The sequence below is a fragment of the Oncorhynchus clarkii genome, unplaced genomic scaffold, assembly GCF_045791955.1.
Source record: "Oncorhynchus clarkii lewisi isolate Uvic-CL-2024 unplaced genomic scaffold, UVic_Ocla_1.0 unplaced_contig_8889_pilon_pilon, whole genome shotgun sequence".
Lineage (NCBI taxonomy): Eukaryota > Metazoa > Chordata > Actinopteri > Salmoniformes > Salmonidae > Oncorhynchus > Oncorhynchus clarkii.
In genome coordinates, this window is record NW_027260949.1 from 4,648 (window position 1) to 29,379 (window position 24,732).

Genomic DNA, 24,732 nt, shown 5'->3' on the forward strand with positions numbered 1-24,732 from the left:
CTAATAAACTCGCTCACCGAATCAGCGTATGCATCAATGTTGTTGTCTGAGGCTATCCGGAACATATCCCAGTCCACGTGATCAGAGGAAGCGTTTGACCGATTGGTCAGACCAGCGTTGAACAGATCTGAGCACGGGCGTTTCCTGTTTTAGTTTCTGTCTATAGGCTGGGAGCAACAAAATTGAGTCTTGGTCAGATTTGCCAAAAGGAGGGTGAGGGAGGGCGTAAGTTCGAGTAGCAATGATCCAGAATGCTGCCAGCCCTGGTCGTGCATTCGATATGCTGATAAAATTTAGGGAGCCTTGTTTTCAGATTGGCTTTGTTAAAACCCCCAGCTACAATAAATGCTGCCTCAGGATATATGGTTTCCAGTTTACATAGAGTCCAATAAAGTTATTTCAGGGCGGTCAAGCTGTCTGCCTTTGGGGGATAAACAAGGCTGTGATTATAATCAAAGAGAATTCTCTTGGTAGATACCGCCGTCGGCATTTGAATGTAAGGAATTCTAGGTCAGATGAACAAAAGGACTTGAGTTCCTGTATGTTGTTATGATCACACCACGACTCGTTAATCACAAGGCATACACCCCCCGCCCTTCTTCTTACCAGATAGATGTTTCTGTCTGCGCGATGCGTGAAGAAACCGGGTGGCTGTACCGACTCTGATAACGTATCCCCAGTGAGCCATGTTTCCGTAAAGCAGAGAATGTTGCAATCTCTGATGTCTCTCTGGAAGGCAACCCTTGCTTGAATTTCGTCTACCTTGTTGTCAAGAGACTGGATATTGGCGAGTAGTAAACTCGGGAGCGGTAGGCGATGCGCCCGTCTACGGAGCCTGACCAGGAGGCCGCTCCGTCTGCCCTTTCTGCGGCGCCGTTGTTTTGGGTCGCCTGCTGGGATCCGATCCATTGTCCTGGGTGGTGGTCCAAACAGAGGAAGTCATATTCCTGGTCGTAATGTTGGTAAGTTGACGTTGCTCTTCTATCCAATAGTTCTTCCCGGCTGTATGTAATAAAACGTAAGATTTCCTGGAGTAACAATGTATACATTAAACAAACTAAATACTGCATAGTTTCCTAAGAACGCGAAGCGAGGCGACCATCTCTGTCGGCGCCATCTTGTTATGTGTGTGTGTGTGTGTGTGTGTGTGTGTGTGTGTGTGTGTGTGTGTGTGTGTGTGTGTGTGTGTGTGTGTGTGTGTGTGTGTGTGTGTGTGTGTGTGTGTGTGTGTGTGTGTGTGTGTGTGTGTGCTTCGGGGGGTGCAAAAGCAGCTGGAGAGGAGTGTATGTGTGCTAGTGTGTGTTGTGTGTTGTGTGTAAGTGTGAGTGTATTTCAGTATGTTAGTAAGTGGCAGGTTGTGTGGTACAACTATCATCAAGGAACATGTCAGTGTTTGCCCCTATAGGGAACAGTGATTGTGATTACAGCTACTATGTTCTCCTTTCACTACCTCACTGCAGCTCAACCATCCTCACCTCACACACACAAACACACACATTCTCTCTCATGTTCACTTGCGGAGCGAATGGAATGAATGGAATGGGAACCATGGAAACCATGTGTTTGATGTATTTGATACCGTTCCACTGATTCCGCTCCAGTCATTACCACGAACCCATCCTCCTCAATTAAGGTGCCACCAACCTCCTGTGTCTCACTGGCCAGGAGTCCTGATAATTACTTTGATCACTAAAGCGTTCACATAAAGTAGAATAACGATTCGACCACTTCCCCTTTAGCGTTCTCCATTTTCATACATGGCTGCCCCCCAACAAACAAACAGGAAATACAAACAAAACATTAACATACTGTACATACAGACCCAACTGTGGACCAGCAGTTCATTAGCTAACGATGCAGCGTGGACTGTGAGTGGATAATGAATTCATGTACTAAGACAGGAACAGAGACAGACTAGATACAGAGAGCAAGACAGAGCCTGCTGCTCTATAAAAATACCTGTCTCGACAGGGAGAGGATCATGTAGAGTGGGCAGACCCCCATACATGGAGAGGATAATGTAGAGTGGGCAGACCCCCATACATGGAGAGGATAATGTAGAGTGGGCAGACCCCCCAGACAAGGAGAGGATAATGTAGAGTGGGCAGACCCCCATACATGGAGAGGATAATGTAGAGTGGGCAGACCCCCCAGACAAGGAGAGGATAATGTAGAGTGGGCAGACCCCCCAGACAAGGAGAGGATCATGTAGAGTGGGCAGACCCCCCAGACAAGGAGAGGATAATGTAGAGTGGGCAGACCCCCCAGACAGGGAGAGGATAATGTAGAGTGGGCAGACCCCCCAGACAGGGAGAGGATCATGTAGAGTGGGCAGACCCCCCAGACAGGGAGAGGATCATGTAGAGTGGGCAGACCCCCCAGACAGGGAGAGGATAATGTAGAGTGGGCAGACCCCCCAGACAAGGAGAGGATAATGTAGAGTGGACAGACCCCCATACATGGAGAGGATAATGTAGAGTGGGCAGACCCCCCAGACAAGGAGAGGATAATGTAGAGTGGACAGACCCCCAGACAAGGAGAGGATAATGTAGAGTGGGCAGACCCCCCAGACAAGGAGAGGATAATGTAGAGTGGGCAGACCCCCCAGACAGGGAGAGGATAATGTAGAGTGGACAGACCCCCCAGACAAGGAGAGGATAATGTAGAGTGGACAGACCCCCAGACAGTCAGACAGAGAGGATAATGCAGGGTGGGCAGACCCCCCAGACAAGGAGAGGATAATGTAGAGTGGGCAGACCCCCATGCATGGAGAGGATAATGTAGAGTGGGCAGACCCCCCAGACAAGGAGAGGATCATGTAGAGTGGGCAGACCCCCCAGACATGGAGAGGATAATGTAGAGTGGACAGACCCCCCAGACAAGGAGAGGATCATGTAGAGTGGGCAGACCCCCCAGACATGGAGAGGATAATGTAGAGTGGACAGACCCCCCAGACAAGGAGAGGATAATGTAGAGTGGGCAGACCCCCCAGACAAGGAGAGGATAATGTAGAGTGGACAGACCCCCCAGACAAGGAGAGGATAATGTAGAGTGGGCAGACCACCATACATGGAGAGGATAATGTAGAGTGGGCAGACCCCCCCAGACAAGGAGAGGATAATGTAGAGTGGACAGACCCCCCAGACAAGGAGAGGATAATGTAGAGTGGGCAGACCACCATACATGGAGAGGATAATGTAGAGTGGGCAGACCCCCCAGACAAGGAGAGGATAATGTAGAGTGGGCAGACCCCCATGCATGGAGAGGATAATGTAGAGTGGGCAGACCCCCCAGACAAGGAGAGGATCATGTAGAGTGGGCAGACCCCCCAGACATGGAGAGGATAATGTAGAGTGGACAGACCCCCCAGACAAGGATAGGATAATGTAGAGTGGGCAGACCCCCCAGACAAGGAGAGGATAATGTAGAGTGGACAGACCCCCCCAGACAAGGAGAGGATAATGTAGAGTGGGCAGACCACCATACATGGAGAGGATAATGTAGAGTGGGCAGACCCCCCAGACAAGGAGAGGATAATGTAGAGTGGACAGACCCCCCAGACAAGGAGAGGATAATGTAGAGTGGGCAGACCACCATACATGGAGAGGATAATGTAGAGTGGGCAGACCCCCCAGACAAGGAGAGGATAATGTAGAGTGGACAGACCCCCCAGACAAGGAGAGGATAATGTAGAGTGGGCAGACCACCATACATGGAGAGGATAATGTAGAGTGGGCAGACCCCCCAGACAAGGAGAGGATAATGTAGAGTGGACAGACCCCCCAGACAAGGAGAGGATAATGTAGAGTGGGCAGACCACCATACATGGAGAGGATAATGTAGAGTGGGCAGACCCCCCAGACAAGGAGAGGATAATGTAGAGTGGACAGACCCCCCAGACAAGGAGAGGATAATGTAGAGTGGGCAGACCACCATACATGGAGAGGATAATGTAGAGTGGACATACCCCCAGACAGTCAGACAGAGAGGATAATGTAGAGTGGGCAGACCACCATACATGGAGAGGATAATGTAGAGTGGACAGACCCCCCAGACAAGGAGAGGATAATGTAGAGTGGACAGACCCCCCAGACAAGGAGAGGATAATGTAGAGTGGACAGACCCCCCAGACAAGGAGAGGATAATGTAGAGTGGGCAGACCCCCCAGACAAGGAGAGGATAATGTAGAGTGGACAGACCCCTCAGACAAGGAGAGGATAATGTAGAGTGGGCAGACCCCCCAGACAAGGAGAGGATAATGTAGAGTGGACAGACCCCCATACATGGAGAGGATAATGTAGAGTGGGCAGACCCCCAGACATGGAGAGGATAATGTAGAGTGGACATACCCCCAGACAGTCAGACAGAAAGGATAATGCAGGGTGGGCAGACCCCCAGACAGGGAGAGGATAATGTAGAGTGGGCAGACCCCCAGACAGGGAGAGGATCATGTAGAGTGGGCAGACCCCCAGACATGGAGAGGATAATGCAGAGTGGACAGACCCCCAGACAGTCAGACGGAGAGGATAATGCAGTGTGGGCAGACAGGGAGAGGATAATGCAGTGTGGACAGACCCCAGACAGTCAGATAGAAAAGGATAATGCAGTGTGGACAGACCGCAGACAGGTAGAGAATAATATAGTGTGGGTAGACAGTCAGACAGGGAGAGGGTAATATAGATTTGGCAGGCAGTCAGACAGGGAGAGGGTAATATAGATTTGGCAGGCAGTCAGACAGGGAGAGGGTAATATAGATTTGGCAGACAGTCAGACAGGGAGAGGGTAATATAGATTTGTCAGACAGTCAGACAGGGAGAGGGTAATATAGATTTGTCAGACAGTCAGACAGGGAGAGGGTAATATAGATTTGTCAGACAGTCAGACAGGGAGAGGGTAATATAGATTTGTCAGACAGTCAGACAGGGAGAGGGTAATATAGATTTGTCAGACAGTCAGACAGGGAGAGGGTAATATAGATTTGTCAGACAGTCAGACAGGGAGAGGGTAATATAGATTTGGCAGGCAGTCAGACAGGGAGAGGGTAATATAGATTTGTCAGACAGTCAGACAGGGAGAGGGTAATATAGATTTGTCAGACAGTCAGACAGGGAGAGGGTAATATAGATTTGTCAGACAGTCAGACAGGGAGAGGGTAATATAGATTTGGCAGGCAGTCAGACAGGGAGAGGGTAATATAGATTTGTCAGACAGTCAGACAGGGAGAGGGTAATATAGATTTGGCAGGCAGTCAGACAGGGAGAGGGTAATATAGATTTGTCAGACAGTCAGACAGGGAGAGGGTAATATAGATTTGTCAGACAGTCAGACAGGGAGAGGGTAATATAGATTTGGCAGGCAGTCAGACAGGGAGAGGGTAATATAGATTTGGCAGGCAGTCAGACAGGGAGAGGGTAATATAGATTTGGCAGACAGTCAGACAGGGAGAGGGTAATATAGATTTGTCAGACAGTCAGACAGGGAGAGGGTAATATAGATTTGTCAGACAGTCAGACAGGGAGAGGGTAATATAGATTTGTCAGACAGTCAGACAGGGAGAGGGTAATATAGATTTGTCAGACAGTCAGACAGGGAGAGGGTAATATAGATTTGTCAGACAGTCAGACAGGGAGAGGGTAATATAGATTTGTCAGACAGTCAGACAGGGAGAGGGTAATATAGATTTGTCAGACAGTCAGACAGGGAGAGGGTAATATAGATTTGGCAGGCAGTCAGACAGGGAGAGGGTAATATAGATTTGTCAGGCAGTCAGACAGGGAGAGGGTAATATAGATTTGGCAGACTGTCAGACAGCAGACCAGAAGGGCTGTGAGTATATAGTATATTATAGTGAAGTGGTAGAGTATATAGTATATTATAGTAAAGTGGTAGAGTCTATAGTATATTATAGTGAAGTGGTAGAGTCAGACAATAGGCCAGAAGTGCTGTGAGTATATAGTATATCATAGTGAAGTGGTAGAGTATATAGTATATTATAGTGAAGTGGTAGAGTATATAGTATATCATAGTGAAGTGGTAGAGTATATAGTATATTATAGTGAAGTGGTAGAGTCTATAGTATATCATAGTGAAGTGGTAGAGTATATAGTATATCATAGTGAAGTGGTAGAGTATATAGTATATTATAGTGAAGTGGTAGAGTCTATAGTATATCATAGTGAAGTGGTAGAGTCAGACAGCAGGCCAGAAGGGCTGTGAGTATATAGTATATCATAGTGAAGTGGTAGAGTATATAGTATATTATAGTGAAGTGGTAGAGTATATAGTATATCATAGTGAAGTGGTAGAGTATATAGTATATTATAGTGAAGTGGTAGAGTCTATAGTATATCATAGTGAAGTGGTAGAGTCAGACAGCAGGCCAGAAGGGCTGTGAGTATATAGTATATTATAGTGAAGTGGTAGAGTCTGACAGCAGACCAGAAGGGCTGTGAGTATATAGTATATTATAGTGAAGTGGTAGAGTATATAGTATATCATAGTGAAGTGGTAGAGCCTGACAGCAGGCCAGAAGGGCTGTGAGTATATAGTATATTATAGTGAAGTGGTAGAGTATATAGTATATCATAGTGAAGTGGTAGAGCCTGACAGCAGGCCAGAAGTGCTGTCAGTATATAGTATATTATAGTGAAGTGGTAGAGTATATAGTATATTATAGTGAAGTGGTAGAGTATATAGTATATTATAGTGAAGTGGTAGAGTATATAGTATATTATAGTGAAGTGGTAGAGTATATAGTATATTATAGTGAAGTGGTAGAGTATATAGTATATTATAGTGAAGTGGTAGAGTATATAGTATATTATAGTGAAGTGGTAGAGTATATAGTATATCATAGTGAAGCAGTAGAGGATATAGTATATTATAGTGAAGTGGTAGAGTATATAGTATATTATAGTGAAGTGGTAGAGTATATAGTATATATAGTGAAGTGGTAGAGTATATAGTATACCATAGTGAAGCAGTAGAGGATATAGTATATCATGGTGAAGTGGTAGAGTATATGGTATATCATAGTGAAGTGGTAGAGGATATAGTATATTATAGTGAAATGGTAGAGTCTGTCAGCAGACCAGAAGGGCTGTGAGTATATAGTATATTATAGTGAAGTGGTAGAGTATATAGTATATCATAGTGAAGTGGTAGCGTCTATAGGATATTATAGTGAAGTGGTAGAGTATATAGTATATTATAGTGAAGTGGTAGAGTCTGACAGCAGGCCAGAAGGGCTGTGAGTATATAGTATATTATAGTGAAGTGGTAGAGTATATAGTATGTTATAGTGAAGTGGTATAGTATATAGTATATTATAGTGAAGTGGTAGAGTATATAGTATATATAGTGAAGTGGTAGAGTATATAGTATATCATAGTGAAGTGGTAGAGGATATAGTATATTATAGTGAAGTGGTAGAGTCTGACAGCAGACCAGAAGGGCTGTGAGTATATAGTATATTATAGTGAAGTGGTAGAGTATATAGTATATTATAGTGAAGTGGTAGAGTATATAGTATATATAGTGAAGTGGTAGAGTATATAGTATATTATAGTGAAGTGGTAGAGTATATAGTATATTATAGTGAAGTGGTAGAGTCTGACAGCAGGCCAGAAGGGCTGTGAGTATATAGTATATTATAGTGAAGTGGTAGAGGATATAGTATATTATAGTGAAGTGGTAGAGTCTGACAGCAGGCCAGAAGGGCTGTGAGTATATAGTATATTATAGTGAAGTGGTAGAGTATATAGTATATCATAGTGAAGTGGTAGAGTCTGACAGCAGACCAGAAGGGCTGTCAGTATATAGTATATTATAGTGAAGTGGTAGAGTATATAGTATATCATAGTGAAGTGGTAGAGTCTGACAGCAGACCAGAAGGGCTGTCAGTATATAGTATATTATAGTGAAGTTTTAGAGTCTGACAGCAGACCAGAAGGGCTGTGAGTATATAGTATATTATAGTGAAGTGGTAGAGTATATAGTATATTATAGTGAAATGGTAGAGTATATAGTATATATAGTGAAGTGGTAGAGTATATAGTATATTATAGTGAAGTGGTAGAGTATATAGTATAGTACAGTGAAGTGGTAGAGTATATAGTATATTATAGTGAAGTGGTATAGTCTGACAGCAGACCAGAAGGGCTGTGAGGATATAGTATATTATAGTGAAGTGGTAGAGTATATAGTATATTATAGTGAAGTGGTAGAGTATATAGTATATCATAGTGAAGTGGTAGAGTATATAGTATATCATAGTGAAGTGGTAGAGCCTGACAGCAGACCAGAAGGACTGTGAGGATATAGTATATTATAGTGAAGTGGTAGAGTATATAGTATATTATAGTGAAGTGGTAGAGTATATAGTATATCATAGTGAAGTAGTAGAGTATATAGTATATTATAGTGAAGTGGTAGAGTATATAGTATATCATAGTGAAGTGGTAGAGTATATAGTATATCATGGTGAAGTGGTAGAGTATATAGTATATTATAGTGAAGTGGTAGAGTATATAGTATACCATAGTGAAGTGGTAGAGTATATAGTATATTATAGTGAAGTGGTAGAGTATATAGTATATTATAGTGAAGTGGTAGAGTATATAGTATATTATAGTGAAGTGGTAGAGTATATAGTATATTATAGTGAAGTGGTAGAGTATATAGTATATTATAGTGAAATGGTAGAGTATATAGTTTATTATAGTGAAGTGGTAGAGTATATAGTATATTATAGTGAAGTGATAGAGTATATAGTATACCATAGTGAAGTGGTAGAGTATATAGTATATTATAGTGAAGTGGTAGAGTATATAGTATATTATAGTGAAGTGGTAGAGTCTGACAGCAGGCTCCATCCCCTAACCATTATTGTATCTCTCCCTCCAGTTCAGGAGAGCCTTCCTCCAGTACTCTATAAGGAGACAGTATTTACTCTGTTGGCCTGGTTACAGCAGTGTGAGGCGAGGCTAGCCATCCCCTCTACAGCCGTCACTGAATACCCTACCATGGAGGGGAGACTGAAGGATGTCAAGGTACTGAACCGCCCTGGATGTCTGGTTGGCTGTGTGTCTGGCTGACTGGTTGGCTGTCTGTCTGGCTGACTGGTTGGCTGTGTGTCTGGCTGACTGGTTGGCTGTGTGTCTGGCTGACTGGTTGGGTGTGTGTCTGGCTGACTGGTTGGCTGTGTGTCTGGCTGACTGGTTGGCTGTGTGTCTGGCTGACTGGTTGGCTGTGTGTCTGGCTGACTGGTTGGCTGTGTGTCTGGCTGACTGGTTGGCTGTGTGTCTGGCTGACTGGTTGGCTGTGTGTCTGTCTGACTGGTTGGCTGTGTGTCTGGCTGACTGGTTGGCTGTGTGTCTGGCTGCCTGGTTGGGTGTGTGTCTGGCTGACTGGTTCGGTGTGTGTCTGGCTGTTTTATAATGAGGATTCTGCCACAAAACACCCGTAACAATTTCTGCTTTCACACTGTTAATGCAACGTAGTTGAACAGCCCGCGTACTGAATCAACGTATTAACAGTCAAGACAAGAGCAGAAACAAGAGGCTGCTTCACATGATGATCTAGTTCAGTGAAAGTGCAGTAACCCTTGATGAGGAGATGCCAGCAGGGCTGCCAGGATAAATAGTTGTTCTCTCTGCTGCTTTACATTCAGAGAGCACTAACAGAGCAGAGCAGCGCCTCACTGCAATTATGAGAAATGGAGAAATGTTATTGACGACAGAGGAAAACCCAGAGGATCAAATCAGTGTGTTTTTCCATCTCTCTATCTATGGATGTGCCAGGGTTACTGCCACACAGCACGGACTAAATCTGTGTCCCAAATGGCACCCTGTTCACTATGTAATGCACTACTTTTGATGTAGGCTCTGGTCAAAATTAGTGCACTTCATAAGGATTAGGGTTCCATTTTGGGACACACTGAAGACTCATTTCACCTTGTTATTGTGACAAAATGAATCACCCCGTAAAAACACTAAGACTTTTTATGGCCTTGTTGTTGTTTTTATTAAGTTCTGGTGCTAAATGGATGTTCTCTGAGACTTTAAATCCAAGGTCAGATCAGTTTAACCTGAGATACAGTGGCTTGCGCAGTGGTTCACCCCCCTTGTATTTTGTTGCCTGACAACCTGGAATTAAAATATATTTTTTTTGGGGGGGGGGGGGGGGGTTGTATCATTTGGTTTACACAACATCCCTACCACTTTGAAGATGCAACATATTTTTTATTGTGAAACAAACAAGAAATAAGACAACAAAAAAAAACAGAAAACTTGAGCATGTATTCACCCCTTCCAAAAAAAAACTTTTGCAGGAATTACAGCTGCAAGTCTCTTGGGGTATGTCTCTATTTAAAAATAAAAATAAATTGTACCTTTATTTAACTAGGCAAGTCAGTTAAGAACAAATTATTATTTTCAATGATGGCCTAGGAACAGTGGGTTAACTGCCTGTTCAGGGGCAGAACGACAGATTTGTACCTTGTCAGCTCTGGGATTTGAACTTGCAACCTTCCGGTTACTAGTCCAACCCTGCCGCCCCAATGCCTGGCGCTAAATACAGGGAAATTCTTGAGTGAAACCTGTTTCAGTCTTCCAGATGATGAAAGACATCCCCACAGCATGATGCTGCCACCACCATGCTTCACTGTGGGGATGGTATTCTCGGGGTGATGGGAGGTGTTGGGTTTGCGCCAGACATAGCATTTTCCTTGATGGTCAAAAAGCTCAATTTTAGTCTCATCTGACCTTTTCTGTTTTTTATATTTTAGAATTCTTTGAAACAAATAACTTTTTTCACCAATTTGGACTATTTTGTGTTTGTCCGTTACATGAAATCCAAAATAGGGAAAATGCCAGGGGGGATGAATACATTTGCAAGGCACTGTAGGTACAGTAGGATGTTCTACCTCACAGGGCATCAGGGTTGAATCATTGTTAGGATGTTCTTCCTCACAAGGCAGCAGGGTGGAATCTTAGTTAGGATGTTCTACCTCACAGGGCAGCAGGGTGGAATCTTAGTTAGGATGTTTTCCTCACAGGGCAGCAGGGTGGAATCTTAGTTAGGATGTTCTACCTCACAGGGCAGCAGGGTGGAATCTTAGTTAGGATGTTTTCCTCACAGGGCAGCAGGGTGGAATCTTAGTTAGGATGTTCTACCTCACAGGGCAGCAGGGTGGAATCTTAGTTAGGATGTTTTCCTCACAGGGCAGCAGGGTGGAATCTTAGTTAGGATGTTCTACCTCACAGGGCAGCAGGATAGAATCTTAGTTAGGATGTTCTACCTCACAGGGCAGCAGGGTGGAATCTTAGTTAGGATGTTCTTCCTCACAAGGCAGCAGGATGGAATCTTAGTTAGGATGTTCTACCTCACAGGGCAGCAGGGTGACATCTTAGTTAGGATGTTATACCTCACAGGGCAGCAGGGTGGAATCTTAGTTAGGATGTTTTCCTCACAGGGCAGCAGGATGGAATCTTAGTTAGGATGTTCTACCTCACAGGGCAGCAGGGTGGAATCTTAGTTAGGATGTTCTACCTCACAGGGCAGCAGGGTGGAATCTTAGTTAGGATGTTCTACCTCACAGGGCAGCAGGGTGGAATCTTAGTTAGGATGTTTTCCTCACAGGGCAGCAGGGTGGAATCTTAGTTAGGATGTTCTACCTCACAGGGCAGCAGGATAGAATCTTAGTTAGGATGTTCTACCTCACAGGGCAGCAGGGTGGAATCTTAGTTAGGATGTTCTTCCTCACAAGGCAGCAGGATGGAATCTTAGTTAGGATGTTCTACCTCACAGGGCAGCAGGGTGAAATCTTAGTTAGGATGTTATACCTCACAGGGCAGCAGGGTGGAATCTTAGTTAGGATGTTTTCCTCACAGGGCAGCAGGATGGAATCTTAGTTAGGATGTTCTACCTCACAGGGCAGCAGGGTGGAATCTTAGTTAGGATGTTCTACCTCACAGGGCAGCAGGGTGGAATCTTAGTTAGGATGTTCTACCTCACAGGGCAGCAGGGTGAAATCTTAGTTAGGATGTTCTACCTCACAGGGCAGCAGGGTGGAATCTTAGTTAGGATGTTCTACCTCACAGGGCAGCAGGGTGGAATCTTAGTTAGGATGTTCTTCCTCACAGGGCAACAGGATGAAATCTCAGTTAGGATGTTTTCCTCACAGGGCAGCAGGATGGAATCTTAGTTAGGATGTTCTACCTCACAGGGCAGCAGGATGGAATCTTAGTTAGGATGTTCTACCTCACAGGGCAGCAGGGTGGAATCTTAGTTAGGATGTTATACCTCACAGGGCAGCCGGGTGGAATCTCAGTTAGGATGTTTTCCTCACAGGGCAGCAGGGTGGAATCTTAGTTAGGATGTTCTACCTCACAGGGCAGCAGGGTGGAATCTTAGTTAGGATGTTCTACCTCACAGGGCAGCAGGGTGGAATCTTAGTTAGGATGTTCTACCTCACAGAGCAGCAGGGTGGAATCTTAGTTAGGATGTTCTTCCTCACAGGGCAGCAGGGTGGAATCTTAGTTAGGTTGTTCTACCTCACAGGGCAGCAGGGTGGAATCTTAGTTAGGATGTTCTTCCTCACAAGGCAGCAGGATGGAATCTTAGTTAGGATGTTCTTCCTCACAGGGCAGCAGGATGGAATCTTAGTTAGGATGTTCTTCCTCACAGGGCAGCAGGATGGAATCTTAGTTAGGATGTTCTACCTCACAGGGCAGCAGGGTGGAATCTTAGTTAGGATGTTTTCCTCACAGGGCAGCAGGGTGGAATCTTAGTTAGGATGTTCTACCTCACAGGGCAGCAGGGTGGAATCTTAGTTAAGATGTTCTACCTCACAGGGCAGCAGGGTGGAATCTTAGTTAGGATGTTCTACCTCACAGGGCAGCAGGGTGGAATCTTAGTTAGGATGTTCTTCCTCACAGGGCAGCAGGATGGAATCTCAGTTAGGATGTTTTCCTCACAGGGCAGCAGGATGGAATCTTAGTTAGGATGTTCTACCTCACAGGGCAGCAGGATGGAATCTTAGTTAGGATGTTCTACCTCACAGGGCAGCAGGGTGGAATCTTAGTTAGGATGTTATACCTCACAGGGCAGCCGGGTGGAATCTCAGTTAGGATGTTTTCCTCACAGGGCAGCAGGGTGGAATCTTAGTTAGGATGTTCTACCTCACAGGGCAGCAGGGTGGAATCTTAGTTAGGATGTTCTTCCTCACAGGGCAGCAGGATGGAATCTTAGTTAGGATGTTCTTCCTCACAGGGCAGCAGGATGGAATCTTAGTTAGGATGTTCTACCTCACAGGGCAGCAGGGTGGAATCTTAGTTAGGATGTTCTTCCTCACAGGGCAGCAGGGTAGAATCTTAGTTAGGATGTTCTACCTCACAGGGCAGCAGGGTGGAATCTTAGTTAGGATGTTCTTCCTCACAGGGCAGCAGGGTAGAATCTTAGTTAGGATGTTCTACCTCACAGGGCAGCAGGGTGGAATCTTAGTTAGGATGTTCTTCCTCACAGGGCAGCAGGATGGAATCTTAGTTAGGATGTTCTACCTCATAGGGCAGCAGGGTGGAATCTTAGTTAGGATGTTCTTCCTCACAGGGCAGCAGGGTAGAATCTTAGTTAGGATGTTCTACCTCACAGGGCAGCAGGGTGGAATCTTAGTTAGGATGTTCTTCCTCACAGGGCAGCAGGGTAGAATCTTAGTTAGGATGTTCTACCTCACAGGGCAGCAGGGTGGAATCTTAGTTAGGATGTTCTACCTCACAGGGCAGCAGGGTGGAATCTTAGTTAGGATGTTCTTCCTCACAGGGCAGCAGGGTGGAATCTTAGTTAGGATGTTCTACCTCACAGGGCAGCAGGGTGGAATCTTAGTTAGGATGTTATACCTCACAGGGCAGCCGGGTGGAATCTCAGTTAGGATGTTTTCCTCACAGGGCAGCAGGGTGGAATCTTAGTTAGGATGTTCTACCTCACAGGGCAGCAGGGTGGAATCTTAGTTAGGATGATCTTCCTCACAGGGCAGCAGGATGGAATCTTAGTTAGGATGTTCTTCCTCACAGGGCAGCAGGATGGAATCTTAGTTAGGATGTTCTACCTCACAGGGCAGCAGGGTGGAATCTTAGTTAGGATGTTCTTCCTCACAGGGCAGCAGGGTAGAATCTTAGTTAGGATGTTCTACCTCACAGGGCAGCAGGGTGGAATCTTAGTTAGGATGTTCTTCCTCACAGGGCAGCAGGGTAGAATCTTAGTTAGGATGTTCTACCTCACAGGGCAGCAGGGTGGAATCTTAGTTAGGATGTTCTTCCTCACAGGGCAGCAGGATGGAATCTTAGTTAGGATGTTCTACCTCACAGGGCAGCAGGGTGGAATCTTAGTTAGGATGTTCTTCCTCACAGGGCAGCAGGGTAGAATCTTAGTTAGGATGTTCTACCTCACAGGGCAGCAGGGTGGAATCTTAGTTAGGATGTTCTTCCTCACAGGGCAGCAGGGTGGAATCTTAGTTAGGATGTTCTACCTCACAGGGCAGCAGGGTGGAATCTTAGTTAGGATGTTCTTCCTCACAGGGCAGCAGGGTGGAATCTTAGTTAGGATGTTCTACCTCACAGGGCAGCAGGGTGGAATCTTAGTTAGGATGTTCTACCTCACAGGGCAGCAGGGTGGAATCTTCTCCCTCCTCCGTGCTGTCTAGGGGTAGTCAGTAGAACATCTCAGGCATAGTAATTAGCTAAAATATTATCATGCTTACGATACATTTGTTCTAAGCTTGTCCTCAGTTACTGTTCTTGGATATTATAATAAACATAATATCAATATCTCTCATTACGATGGATATAAAGGCGTTCACGCCAATACTAAACAACTTGATCCCTCCCCAGAGAGAAAATGTCTATAGGCCCACACGTTGATGTCTCTGTCTGCTTCTAGACATCTTTTTAAACTTCAGGTCTTAACCACACAGACCCAGAGCGGCTACCTACCACCACTGGCAATGATGACTGTCAGAAACCTGGAGATGAACACCTGTCTCTTCTCTCTGTCCTGTGATTCTCCTGGAGACATTTACCCTGAGGCCGTTATATCTCATAGCGTCATTAGGGAGCCTTAGTATTGACCCGACTGGATGGAGAGGGAGGGGATACTGCCCCTTATTGGCTAAACAGTCAAACTAATGTTGTGTGTGTGTTTTGTTTGATCATTGATTGTTTTCACATCATCACACCTAGAATGAATAATAATGTTATCTGGTGTTTGTTTGTTAAAGGGTAAATCCACTCAAGTTGTCATGATTTTCTAGCCTACTTGTCTTGGCTGATTCCCAGACAGTTCTAACGTACATATTTTGATTATTCATCTGTCTTCATCAGCCTCTGGTTACCATTAACCTGGTAGCCTGGTAACCTGGTAGCCCATTAACCTGGTAACCTGGTAGCCCATTAACCTGGTAGCCAACACTGAACTTTCTGTGCTCTAAAAAGTCCTTAATAAAAAAGTCCCATATCTACAATTGACCGATAGGCCGTTCTCCCTAGACAGAGAGGTCAGAGGTCACCAGGCCCTTCTCCATAGACAGAGAGGTCAGAGGTCACCAGGCCGTTCTCCCTAGACAGAGAGGGCAGAGGTCACCAGGCCGTTCTCCCTAGACAGAGAGGTCAGAGGTCACCAGGCCGTTCTCCCTAGACAGAGAGGTCAGAGGTCACCAGGCCGTTCTCCCTAGACAGAGAGGTCAGAGGTCACCAGGCCGTTCTCCCTAGACAGAGAGGGCAGAGGTCACCAGGCCGTTCTCCCTAGACAGAGAGGGCAGAGGGGCTAGGGGTCACCAGGCCGTTCTCCCTAGACAGAGAGGGCAGAGGGGCTAGGGGTCACCAGGCCCTTCTCCCTAGACAGAGAGGGCAGAGGAGCTAGGGGTCACCAGGAACTTCTCCCTAGACAGAGAGGGCAGAAGGGCTAGAGATCACCAGGCCCTTCTCCCTAGACAGAGAGGGCAGAGGAACTAGGGGTCACCAGGAACTTCTCCCTAGACAGAGAGGGCAGATGAGCTAGAGGTCACCAGGCCCTTCTCCCTAGACAGAGAGGGCAGAGGAGCTAGAGATCACCAGGCCCTTCTCCCTAGACAGAGAGGGCAGAGGGGCTAGAGATCACCAGGCCCTTCTCCCTAGACAGAGAGGGCAGAGGGGCTAGAGATCACCAGGCCCTTCTCCCTAGACAGAGAGGGCAGAGGGGCTAGGTCACCAGGCCCTTCTCCCTAGACAGAGAGGGCAGAGGGGCTAGGGGTCACCAGTCCCTTCTCCATAGACAGAGAGGGCAGAGGGGCTAGGCTCACCAGGCCCTTCTCCCTAGACAGAGAGGGCAGAGGGGCAGAGATCACCAGGCCGTTCTCCCTAGACAGAGAGGGCAGCTAGGATCACCAGGCCCTTCTCCCTAGACAGAGAGGGCAGAGGGGCTAGAGATCACCAGGCCCTTCTCCCTAGACAGAGAGGGCAGAGGGGCTAGAGATCACCAGGCCCTTCTCCCTAGACAGAGAGGGCAGAGGGGCTAGGGGTCACCAGGCCCTTCTCCCTAGACAGAGAGGGCAGAGGGGCTAGAGATCACCAGGCCCTTCTCCCTAGACAGAGAGGGCAGAGGAGCTAGGATCACCAGGCCCTTCTCCCTAGACAGAGAGGGCAGAGGGGCTAGAGATCACCAGGCCCTTCTCCCTAGACAGAGAGGGCAGAGGGGCTAGAGGTCACCAGGCCCTTCTCCCTAGACAGAGAGGGCAGAGGAGCTAGGGGTCACCAGGAATTTCTCCCTAGACAGAGAGGGCAGAGGAGCTAGAGGTCACCAGGCCCTTCTCCCTAGACAGAGAGGGCAGAGGAGCTAGAGGTCACCAGGCCCTTCTCCCTAGACAGAGAGGGCAGAGGAGCTAGGGGTCACCAGTCCCTTCTCCCTAGACAGAGAGGGCAGAGGGGCTAGAGATCACCAGGCCCTTCTCCCTAGACAGAGAGGGCAGAGGGGCTAGAGATCACCAGTCCCTTCTCCCTAGACAGAGAGGGCAGAGGGGCTAGAGATCACCAGGCCCTTCTCCCTAGACAGAGAGGGCAGAGGGGCTAGAGATCACCAGGCCCTTCTCCCTAGACAGAGAGGGCAGAGGGGCTAGAGATCACCAGGCCCTTCTCCCTAGACAGAGAGGGCAGAGGAGCTAGAGATCACCAGGCCCTTCTCCCTAGACAGAGAGGGCAGAGGGGCTAGAGATCACCAGTCCCTTCTCCCTAGACAGAGAGGGCAGAGGAGCTAGAGATCACCAGGCCCTTCTCCCTAGACAGAGAGGGCAGAGGGGCTAGAGGTCACCAGGCCCTTCTCCCTAGACAGAGAGGGCAGAGGGGCTAGAGGTCACCAGGCACTTCTCCCTAGACAGAGAGGGCAGAGGGGCTAGAGGTCACCAGGCCCTTCTCCCTAGACAGAGAGGGCAGAGGAGCTAGGGGTCACCAGGCCCTTCTCCCTAGACAGAGAGGGCAGAGGAGCTAGGGGTCACCAGGCCCTTCTCCCTAGACAGAGAGGGCAGAGGAGCTAGGGGTCACCAGGCACTTCTCCCTAGACAGAGAGGGCAGAGGAGCTAGGGGTCACCAGGCCCTTCTCCCTAGACAGAGAGGGCAGAGGAGCTAGAGGTCACCAGGCCCTTCTCCCTAGACAGAGAGGGCAGAGGAGCTAGAGGTCACCAGGCACTTCTCCCTAGACAGAGAGGGCAGAGGAGCTAGGGGTCACCAGTCCCTTCTCCCTAGACAGAGAGGGCAGAGGAGCTAGGGGTCACCAGGCACTTCTCCCTAGACAGAGAGGGCAGAGGGGCTAGGGGTCACCAGGTCAGGGCCAGGCACTTCTCCCTAGACAGAGAGGGCAGAGGGGCTAGGGGTCACCAGGCACTTCTCCCTAGACAGAGAGGGCAGAGGGGCTAGGGGTCACCAGTCCCTTCTCCCTAGACAGAGAGGGCAGAGGGGCTAGGGGTCACCAGGCACTTCTCCCTAGACAGAGAGGGCAGAGGGGCTAGGGGTCACCAGGCACTTCTCCCTAGACAGAGAGGGCAGAGGGGCTAGGGGTCACCAGTCCCTTCTCCCTAGACAGAGAGTGCAGAGGGGCTAGGGGTCCAATTTGGACTTCACATATAGTCATCGAAGCTACTCTTCAGCTGCCTCTGGTTTGCATGAACCTCCATGGACCAAAAATGAAAGAAAAAAAACACGGGGGATTTCTTTCTGTGCCCCCCCCCAATAAAACTAACATATTCATCTTCCCGTCAGTGCCCCCTCTGGGTGGCTAGCGTCCATGGAATTAAATGAACTATCCTGCTAAAAAGTCCTCATCTGGCCAAATCATAACTAACATTTTCGCTTAATCATACATTGATATCAATAAGAGACTTCAGTGAAAATGTGAAAGTTGGGATTCACCCTGTATTGAGTACAACCATCTCCATGTCCTTCCCCACAGGTAATGCAGGTTGCGCTTGCAGAGCACCAGAGTGAGGTGGACTACCTGACGTCTACAGTGGACCAGGTTTTTCAGAAGGCCCCTCCAGAGATCAGTCACAAGTACAGGGCAGAGATGGACAGCATCATGACTCGCTGGAGACGCCTGTCCTCAACGCTGGGGGAACAGGCGACCAAGATAACAGAGCTTATGGCTAAATTACTGCAGTTCCAGGTACTGTGGGGGTTGTAGGGGGGTGGGGGTGTGCTGCGAGAGAGAGGTAGAGAGGGAGCGAGAGAGAGTAGAAAGAGAGCGAAATAGAGGGAGAGTGAGATAGGGAAAGGAAGAGAGAGCGGGAGAGATAGAGACAGAGATGAAGAGATAGAGACAGAGATGAGGAGCTAGAGACAGAGATGAGGAGATAGAGACAGAGATGATAGAGACAGAGATGAGGAGATAGAGACAGAGATGAGGAGATAGAGACAGAGATGAGGAGATAGAGACAGAGAGGAAGAGATAGAGACAGAGATGAGGAGATAGAGACAGAGATGAAGAGATAGAGACAGAGATGAGGAGATAGAGACAGAGATGAAGAGATAGAGACAGAGATGAGGAGATAGAGACAGAGATGAAGAGATAGAGACAGAGATGAGGAGATAGAGACAGAGATGAAGAGATAGAGACAGAGATGAAGAGATAGAGACAGAGATGAAGAGACAGAGATGAAGAGATATAGATGAAGAGATAGAGACAGAGATGAAGAGATAGAGACACAGACAGCGATAGAGACAGAGACAGATAGAGACAGAGACAGATACAGAAACAGAGATAGAGATAGAGACAGAGATGAAGAAATAGAGACAGATCTGTGAGTGAGTGTACCATGTGTTCCTGTGCAAATGACTGTAAAGAGGACAATATTAATGTGGTCTTTGCTGTCAGTGTCTGGATAATGATGTGAAGACACAGAGGAAGTGGATGGGTGACGCTGACATGTTTCTAACTTTGTTTGCGTGTGTGGCTATAAATGACTCTAAGCACATTGTCAGTTCTGTGCTGTCTGTCAACCTATCTGTCTGTGTCTCTCAGAATGACGTGAAGACTCTGAGGAAGTGGATGGCTGATGTTGATGTGTTCCTGAATGAGGAGTGGCCAGCGCTGGGGGACTCAGAGGCCCTGCAGAAACAGCTGGAGCAGTGCACTGTAAGACCTGGCAACCTTCTTTCACCTTCTCTCACCTGGCAACCTGTCATTCACCTTCTCTCACCTGGCAACCTGTCATTCACCTTCTCTCCCCTGGCAACCTGTCATTCACCTTCTCTCACCTGGCAACCTGTCATTCACCTTCTCTCACCTGGCAACCTTCTTTCACCTTCTCTCACCTGACAACCTGTCATTCACCTTCTCTCACCTGACAACCTGTCATTCACCTTCTCTCACCTGACAACCTGTCATTCACCTTCTCTCACCTGGCAACCTGTCATTCACCTTCTCTCACCTGGCAACCTGTCATTCACCTTCTCTCCCCTGGCAACCTGTCATTCACCTTCTCTCACCTGGCAACCTGTCATTCACCTTCTCTCCCCTGGCAACCTGTCATTCACCTTCTCTCACCTGGCAACCTGTCATTCACCTTCTCTCCCCTGGCAACCTGTCATTCACCTTCTCTCCCCTGGCAACCTGTCATTCACCTTCTCTCACCTGGCAACCTGTCATTCACCTACTCTCCCCTGGGAACCTTCTATTTTTAGCAGAGGAATTGTGACCTCTAAACGTCACCCCTTTAAATGAGCCCTAGGGCATACAGCCCAGTAAATGAGCCCTAGGGCATACAGCCCAGTAAATGAACCCTAGGGCATACAGCTCAGTAAATGAACCCTAGGGCATACAGCCCAGTAATTGAGCCCTAGGGCATACAGCCTAGTAAATTAACCCTAGTGCATACAGACCAGTATATGAGCCATAGGGCATACAGCCCAGTATATGAGCCATAGGGTATACAGCTCAGTAAATGAGCCCTAGGGCATACAGCCCAGTAAATGAACCATAGGGCATACAGCCCAGTAAATGAACCCTAGGGCATACAGCCCAGTAAATGAACCCTAGGGCATACAGTCCAGTAAATGAGCCCTAGGGCATACAGTCCAGTAAATGAGCCCTAGGGCATATAGCCCAGTAAATGAACCCTAGGGCATACAGCCCAGTAAATGAGCCCTAGGGCATACAGCTCAGTAAATGAGCCCTAGGGCATACAGCTCAGTAAATGAGCCCTAGGGCATACAGCTCAGTAAATGAGCCCTAGGGCATACAGCTCAGTAAATGAGCCCTAGGGCATACAGCTCAGTAAATGAGCCCTAGGGCATACAGCCAGTAAATGAGCCCTAGGGCATACAGCTCAGTAAATGAGCCCTAGGGCATACAGCTCAGTAAATGAACCCTAGGGCATACAGCCAGTAAATGAGCCCTAGGGCATACAGCTCAGTAAATGAGCCCTAGGGCATACAGCTCAGTAAATGAGCCCTAGGGCATATAGCCCAGTAAATGAACCATAGGGCATTCAGCTCAGTAAATACAGTACAAGTGAACATCTCTCTGTCACACATCCATTTCTATTAGTCATATCCCCTGTGTCTCTGTTGGGATTGGCTAGGCCCTGGTGAATGACATCCACACCATCCAACCCAGTCTGAACGGCATCAATGAGGTGGGCGTGTCTCTGAAGACAGAGGCGGAGCCAGCATTCGCCATCCAACTGCAGAAGGAGCTCGATGAGCTGAACGCTATGTGGGAGATAATCTGCAAACAGGTACACACACACACACACACACACACACACACTCACACTCACACACACACACACACACACACACACACACACACCGTACCCACCCAAACGTTGATTCCATCCATCCCTGTCCTGACACATCATCTGTTGTTATTGTGTGTCTATTCATGGTGTGTGTGTGTCTCCAGGCCTATGCTAAGAAGTCCGCTCTGAAGGGGGGTCTGGACAAGACCATGAGCCTGAGGAAGGAGATGGCTGAGATGCAGGAGTGGATCACTCAGGCTGAGGAGGACTATCTGGAGAGAGATTTCACTTACCAGACCCCTGAGGAGCTACGCAAGGCTGTGGAGGAACTCAAGGTAGGGTGTGTGTTGGGAGGAGGCAGTGTGTGTGTTGGGAGGAGGGAGTGTGTGTGTTGGGAGGAGGGAGTGTGTGTGTTGGGAGGAGGGAGTGTGTGTGTGGGGGGGGGGGGGGGGGGGGCAGACTTCCCTATAGCCAACCCTGGGCCCTCATCCAAACCATACTCTGACCCTAATCTAAGCACTGACCTGCCTCCCAACACCCTCCCTCCCTTTGTTCTTCTCCCTCCCTCCCTCCCTCCCTCCCTCCCTCCCTCCCGTTGTTCATCTCCCTCCCTCCCTCCCTCCCTCCCTCCCTCCCTCCCTCCCTCCCTTTGTTCTTCTCCCTCCCTCCCTCCCTCCCTCCCTCCCTCCCTCCCTCCCTCCCTCCCTCCCTCCCTCCCTCCCTCCCTCCCTCCCTTTGTTCTTCTCCCTCCCTCCCTCCCTCCCTCCCTTTGTTCACCTCCCTCCCTCCCTCCCTCCCTCCCTTGGATCATCTCCCTCTCTCCCCCTCATTCTCCCTCTCTTTATCCTCTTTAATTCAAGCTCAATAACTTTTGTTGGCAGTCATGCATTTCTAAAACAAAGAGCAATAAGATAAGCATCTCTTCATCTCTCTCTCTCTCCCTCCTGCCTTTCTTTCTTTCTCTATCTCTGCGCTCTCTGTATCACTTAATCTCTTTTTATCTCTGCTCTCTCAATCCCTCTCTCTCTCCCCCCTCTCCAACCCTCTCTCTCTCTCCCCCCTCTCCTACCCTCTCTCTCCTCTTGTCCCCTCACATGTTTTGTCTCACTTCTCCCTCTCTCCTCCCCCTCTTTAATTCAATTCAACTTAAGGGCTTTATTGACATGGGAAACAAATGTTTACAATGCCAAAGCAAGAGAAATAGATCATAAACAGATGTGAAATAAACAATAAAAATTAACAGTAAACATTGCACTCACAAAGGTCTCTATCTGTCTCTCACTCCCTCCTCCCTCCCCCTCTCTCCTCTTCTCTCTTTCTGTCTCTAACTACCTCCTCCTCTCTCCTCTTCTTTCTTTATCTCTATCTGTCTCTCCCTCCCTCCTCCTCCTCTCTCCTCTTCTCTCTTTATCTCTATCTGTCTCTCCCTCCCTCCTCCTCCTCTCTCCTCTTCTCTCTTTATCTCTTTCTGTCTCTCCCTCCCTCCCTCCTCCTCTCTCCCCCCTTTCTTAATCTCTCTCCATCTCTCTGTTCTCTCTGTAGAAGGGTCAAGAGGAGGTCCACTCTAAAGAGCTGAAGGTGAAGCTGCTGACTGACTCTGTGAACAGTTTCATCTCCAAAGCCCCTCCGGCCGCCCACGATGCCCTCAAGGCAGAGCTGGTCGTGCTGACCGCTAACTACCAGAGACTCTGCAGCCGCCTGGATGGCAAGTGTAAAACCCTGGAGGTACGATCCCGGACAGATACCAGACAAATACTGGACAGATACCGGACAAATACTGGGCAGATACCAGACAAATACTGGACAGATACTGGACAGATACCGGACAGATACTGGACAGATACCAGACAAATACTGGACAGATACTGGACAGATACTGGACAGATACTGGACAGATACCGGACAAATACTGGACAGATACTGGACAGATACTGGACAGATACCAGACAAATACTGGACAGATACCAGACAACTACTGGACAGATACCAGACAACTACTGGACAGATACCAGACAACTACTGGACAGATACTGGACAGATACTGGACAGATACCAGACAAATACTGGACAGATACTGGACAGATACCAGACAACTACTGGACAGATACCAGACAACTACTGGACAGATACCAGACAAATACTGGACAGATACCAGACAACTACTGGACAGATACTGGACTGATACCGGACAAATACTGGACAGATACTGGACAAATACCGGACAAATACTGGACAGATACCAGACAAATACTGGACAGATACCAGACAAATACTGGACAGATACCAGACAAATACTGGACAGATACTGGACAGATACTGGACAGATACTGGACAGATACTGGACAGATACCGGACAAATACTGGACAACTACTGGACAGATACCAGACAAATACTGGACAGATACCAGACAACTACTGGACAGATACCAGACAACTACTGGACAGATACCAGACAACTACTGGACAGATACTGGACAGATACTGGACAAATACTGGACAGATACCAGACAAATACTGGACAGATACTGGACAGATACCAGACAACTACTGGACAGATACCAGACAACTACTGGACAGATACCAGACAAATACTGGACAGATACCAGACAACTACTGGACAGATACTGGACTGATACCGGACAAATACTGGACAGATACTGGACAAATACCGGACAAATACTGGACAGATACCAGACAAATACTGGACAGATACCAGACAAATACTGGACAGATACTGGACAGATACTGGACATATACTGGACAGATACCAGACAAATACTGGACAGATACCAGACAAATACTGGACAGATACCGGACAAATACTGGACAGATACCAGACAAATACTGGACAGATACTGGACTGATACCGGACAAATACTGGACAGATACCGAACAGATACCGGACAGATACTGGACAGATACTGGACAGATACTGGACAAATACTGGACAGATACCGGACAAATACTGGACAGATACCGAACAGATACCGGACAGATACTGGACAGATACTGGACAGATACTGGACAAATACTGGACAGATACCGGACAGATACTGGACAGATACTGGACAGATACAGATACTGGACAGATACTGGACAGATACCAGACAGATACTCAAATCAAATTTTATTTGTCACATACACATGGTTAGCAGATGTTAATGCGAGTGTAGCAAAATGCTTGTGCAATACTGAACAGATACCAGACAAATACTGGACAGATACCAGACAAATACTGGACAGATACCAGACAAATACTGGACAGATACCGGACAAATACTGGACAGATACCAGACAAATACTGGACAGATACCAGACAAATACTGGACAGATACCAGACAAATACTGGACAGATACCAGACAAATACTGGACAGATACTGGACAAATACTGGACAGATACAGATACTGGACAGATACTGGACAGATACAGATACCAGACAGATACCAGACAAATACTGGACAGGTACCAGACAAA

The 24,732-nt window shown here is 47.5% G+C and overlaps 1 protein-coding gene across 1 annotated transcript in view; it reads left to right on the forward strand.

The window, feature by feature from the left end:
- Positions 1-8,909: 8,909 nt before the first annotated feature.
- Positions 8,910-24,732, forward strand: part of LOC139402493 (dystrophin-like) — a gene marked incomplete at its 3' end in the record, with an annotated part of 98,450 nt that continues 82,627 nt past the window's right edge. The window contains exons 1-6 of the mRNA XM_071146461.1: positions 8,910-9,050; positions 18,469-18,681; positions 19,537-19,650; positions 21,098-21,253; positions 21,421-21,591; positions 22,799-22,981. Coding sequence (XP_071002562.1) covers positions 9,024-9,050; positions 18,469-18,681; positions 19,537-19,650; positions 21,098-21,253; positions 21,421-21,591; positions 22,799-22,981 — 864 coding nt within the window. The remainder of the gene's footprint in view (positions 9,051-18,468; positions 18,682-19,536; positions 19,651-21,097; positions 21,254-21,420; positions 21,592-22,798; positions 22,982-24,732) is intronic.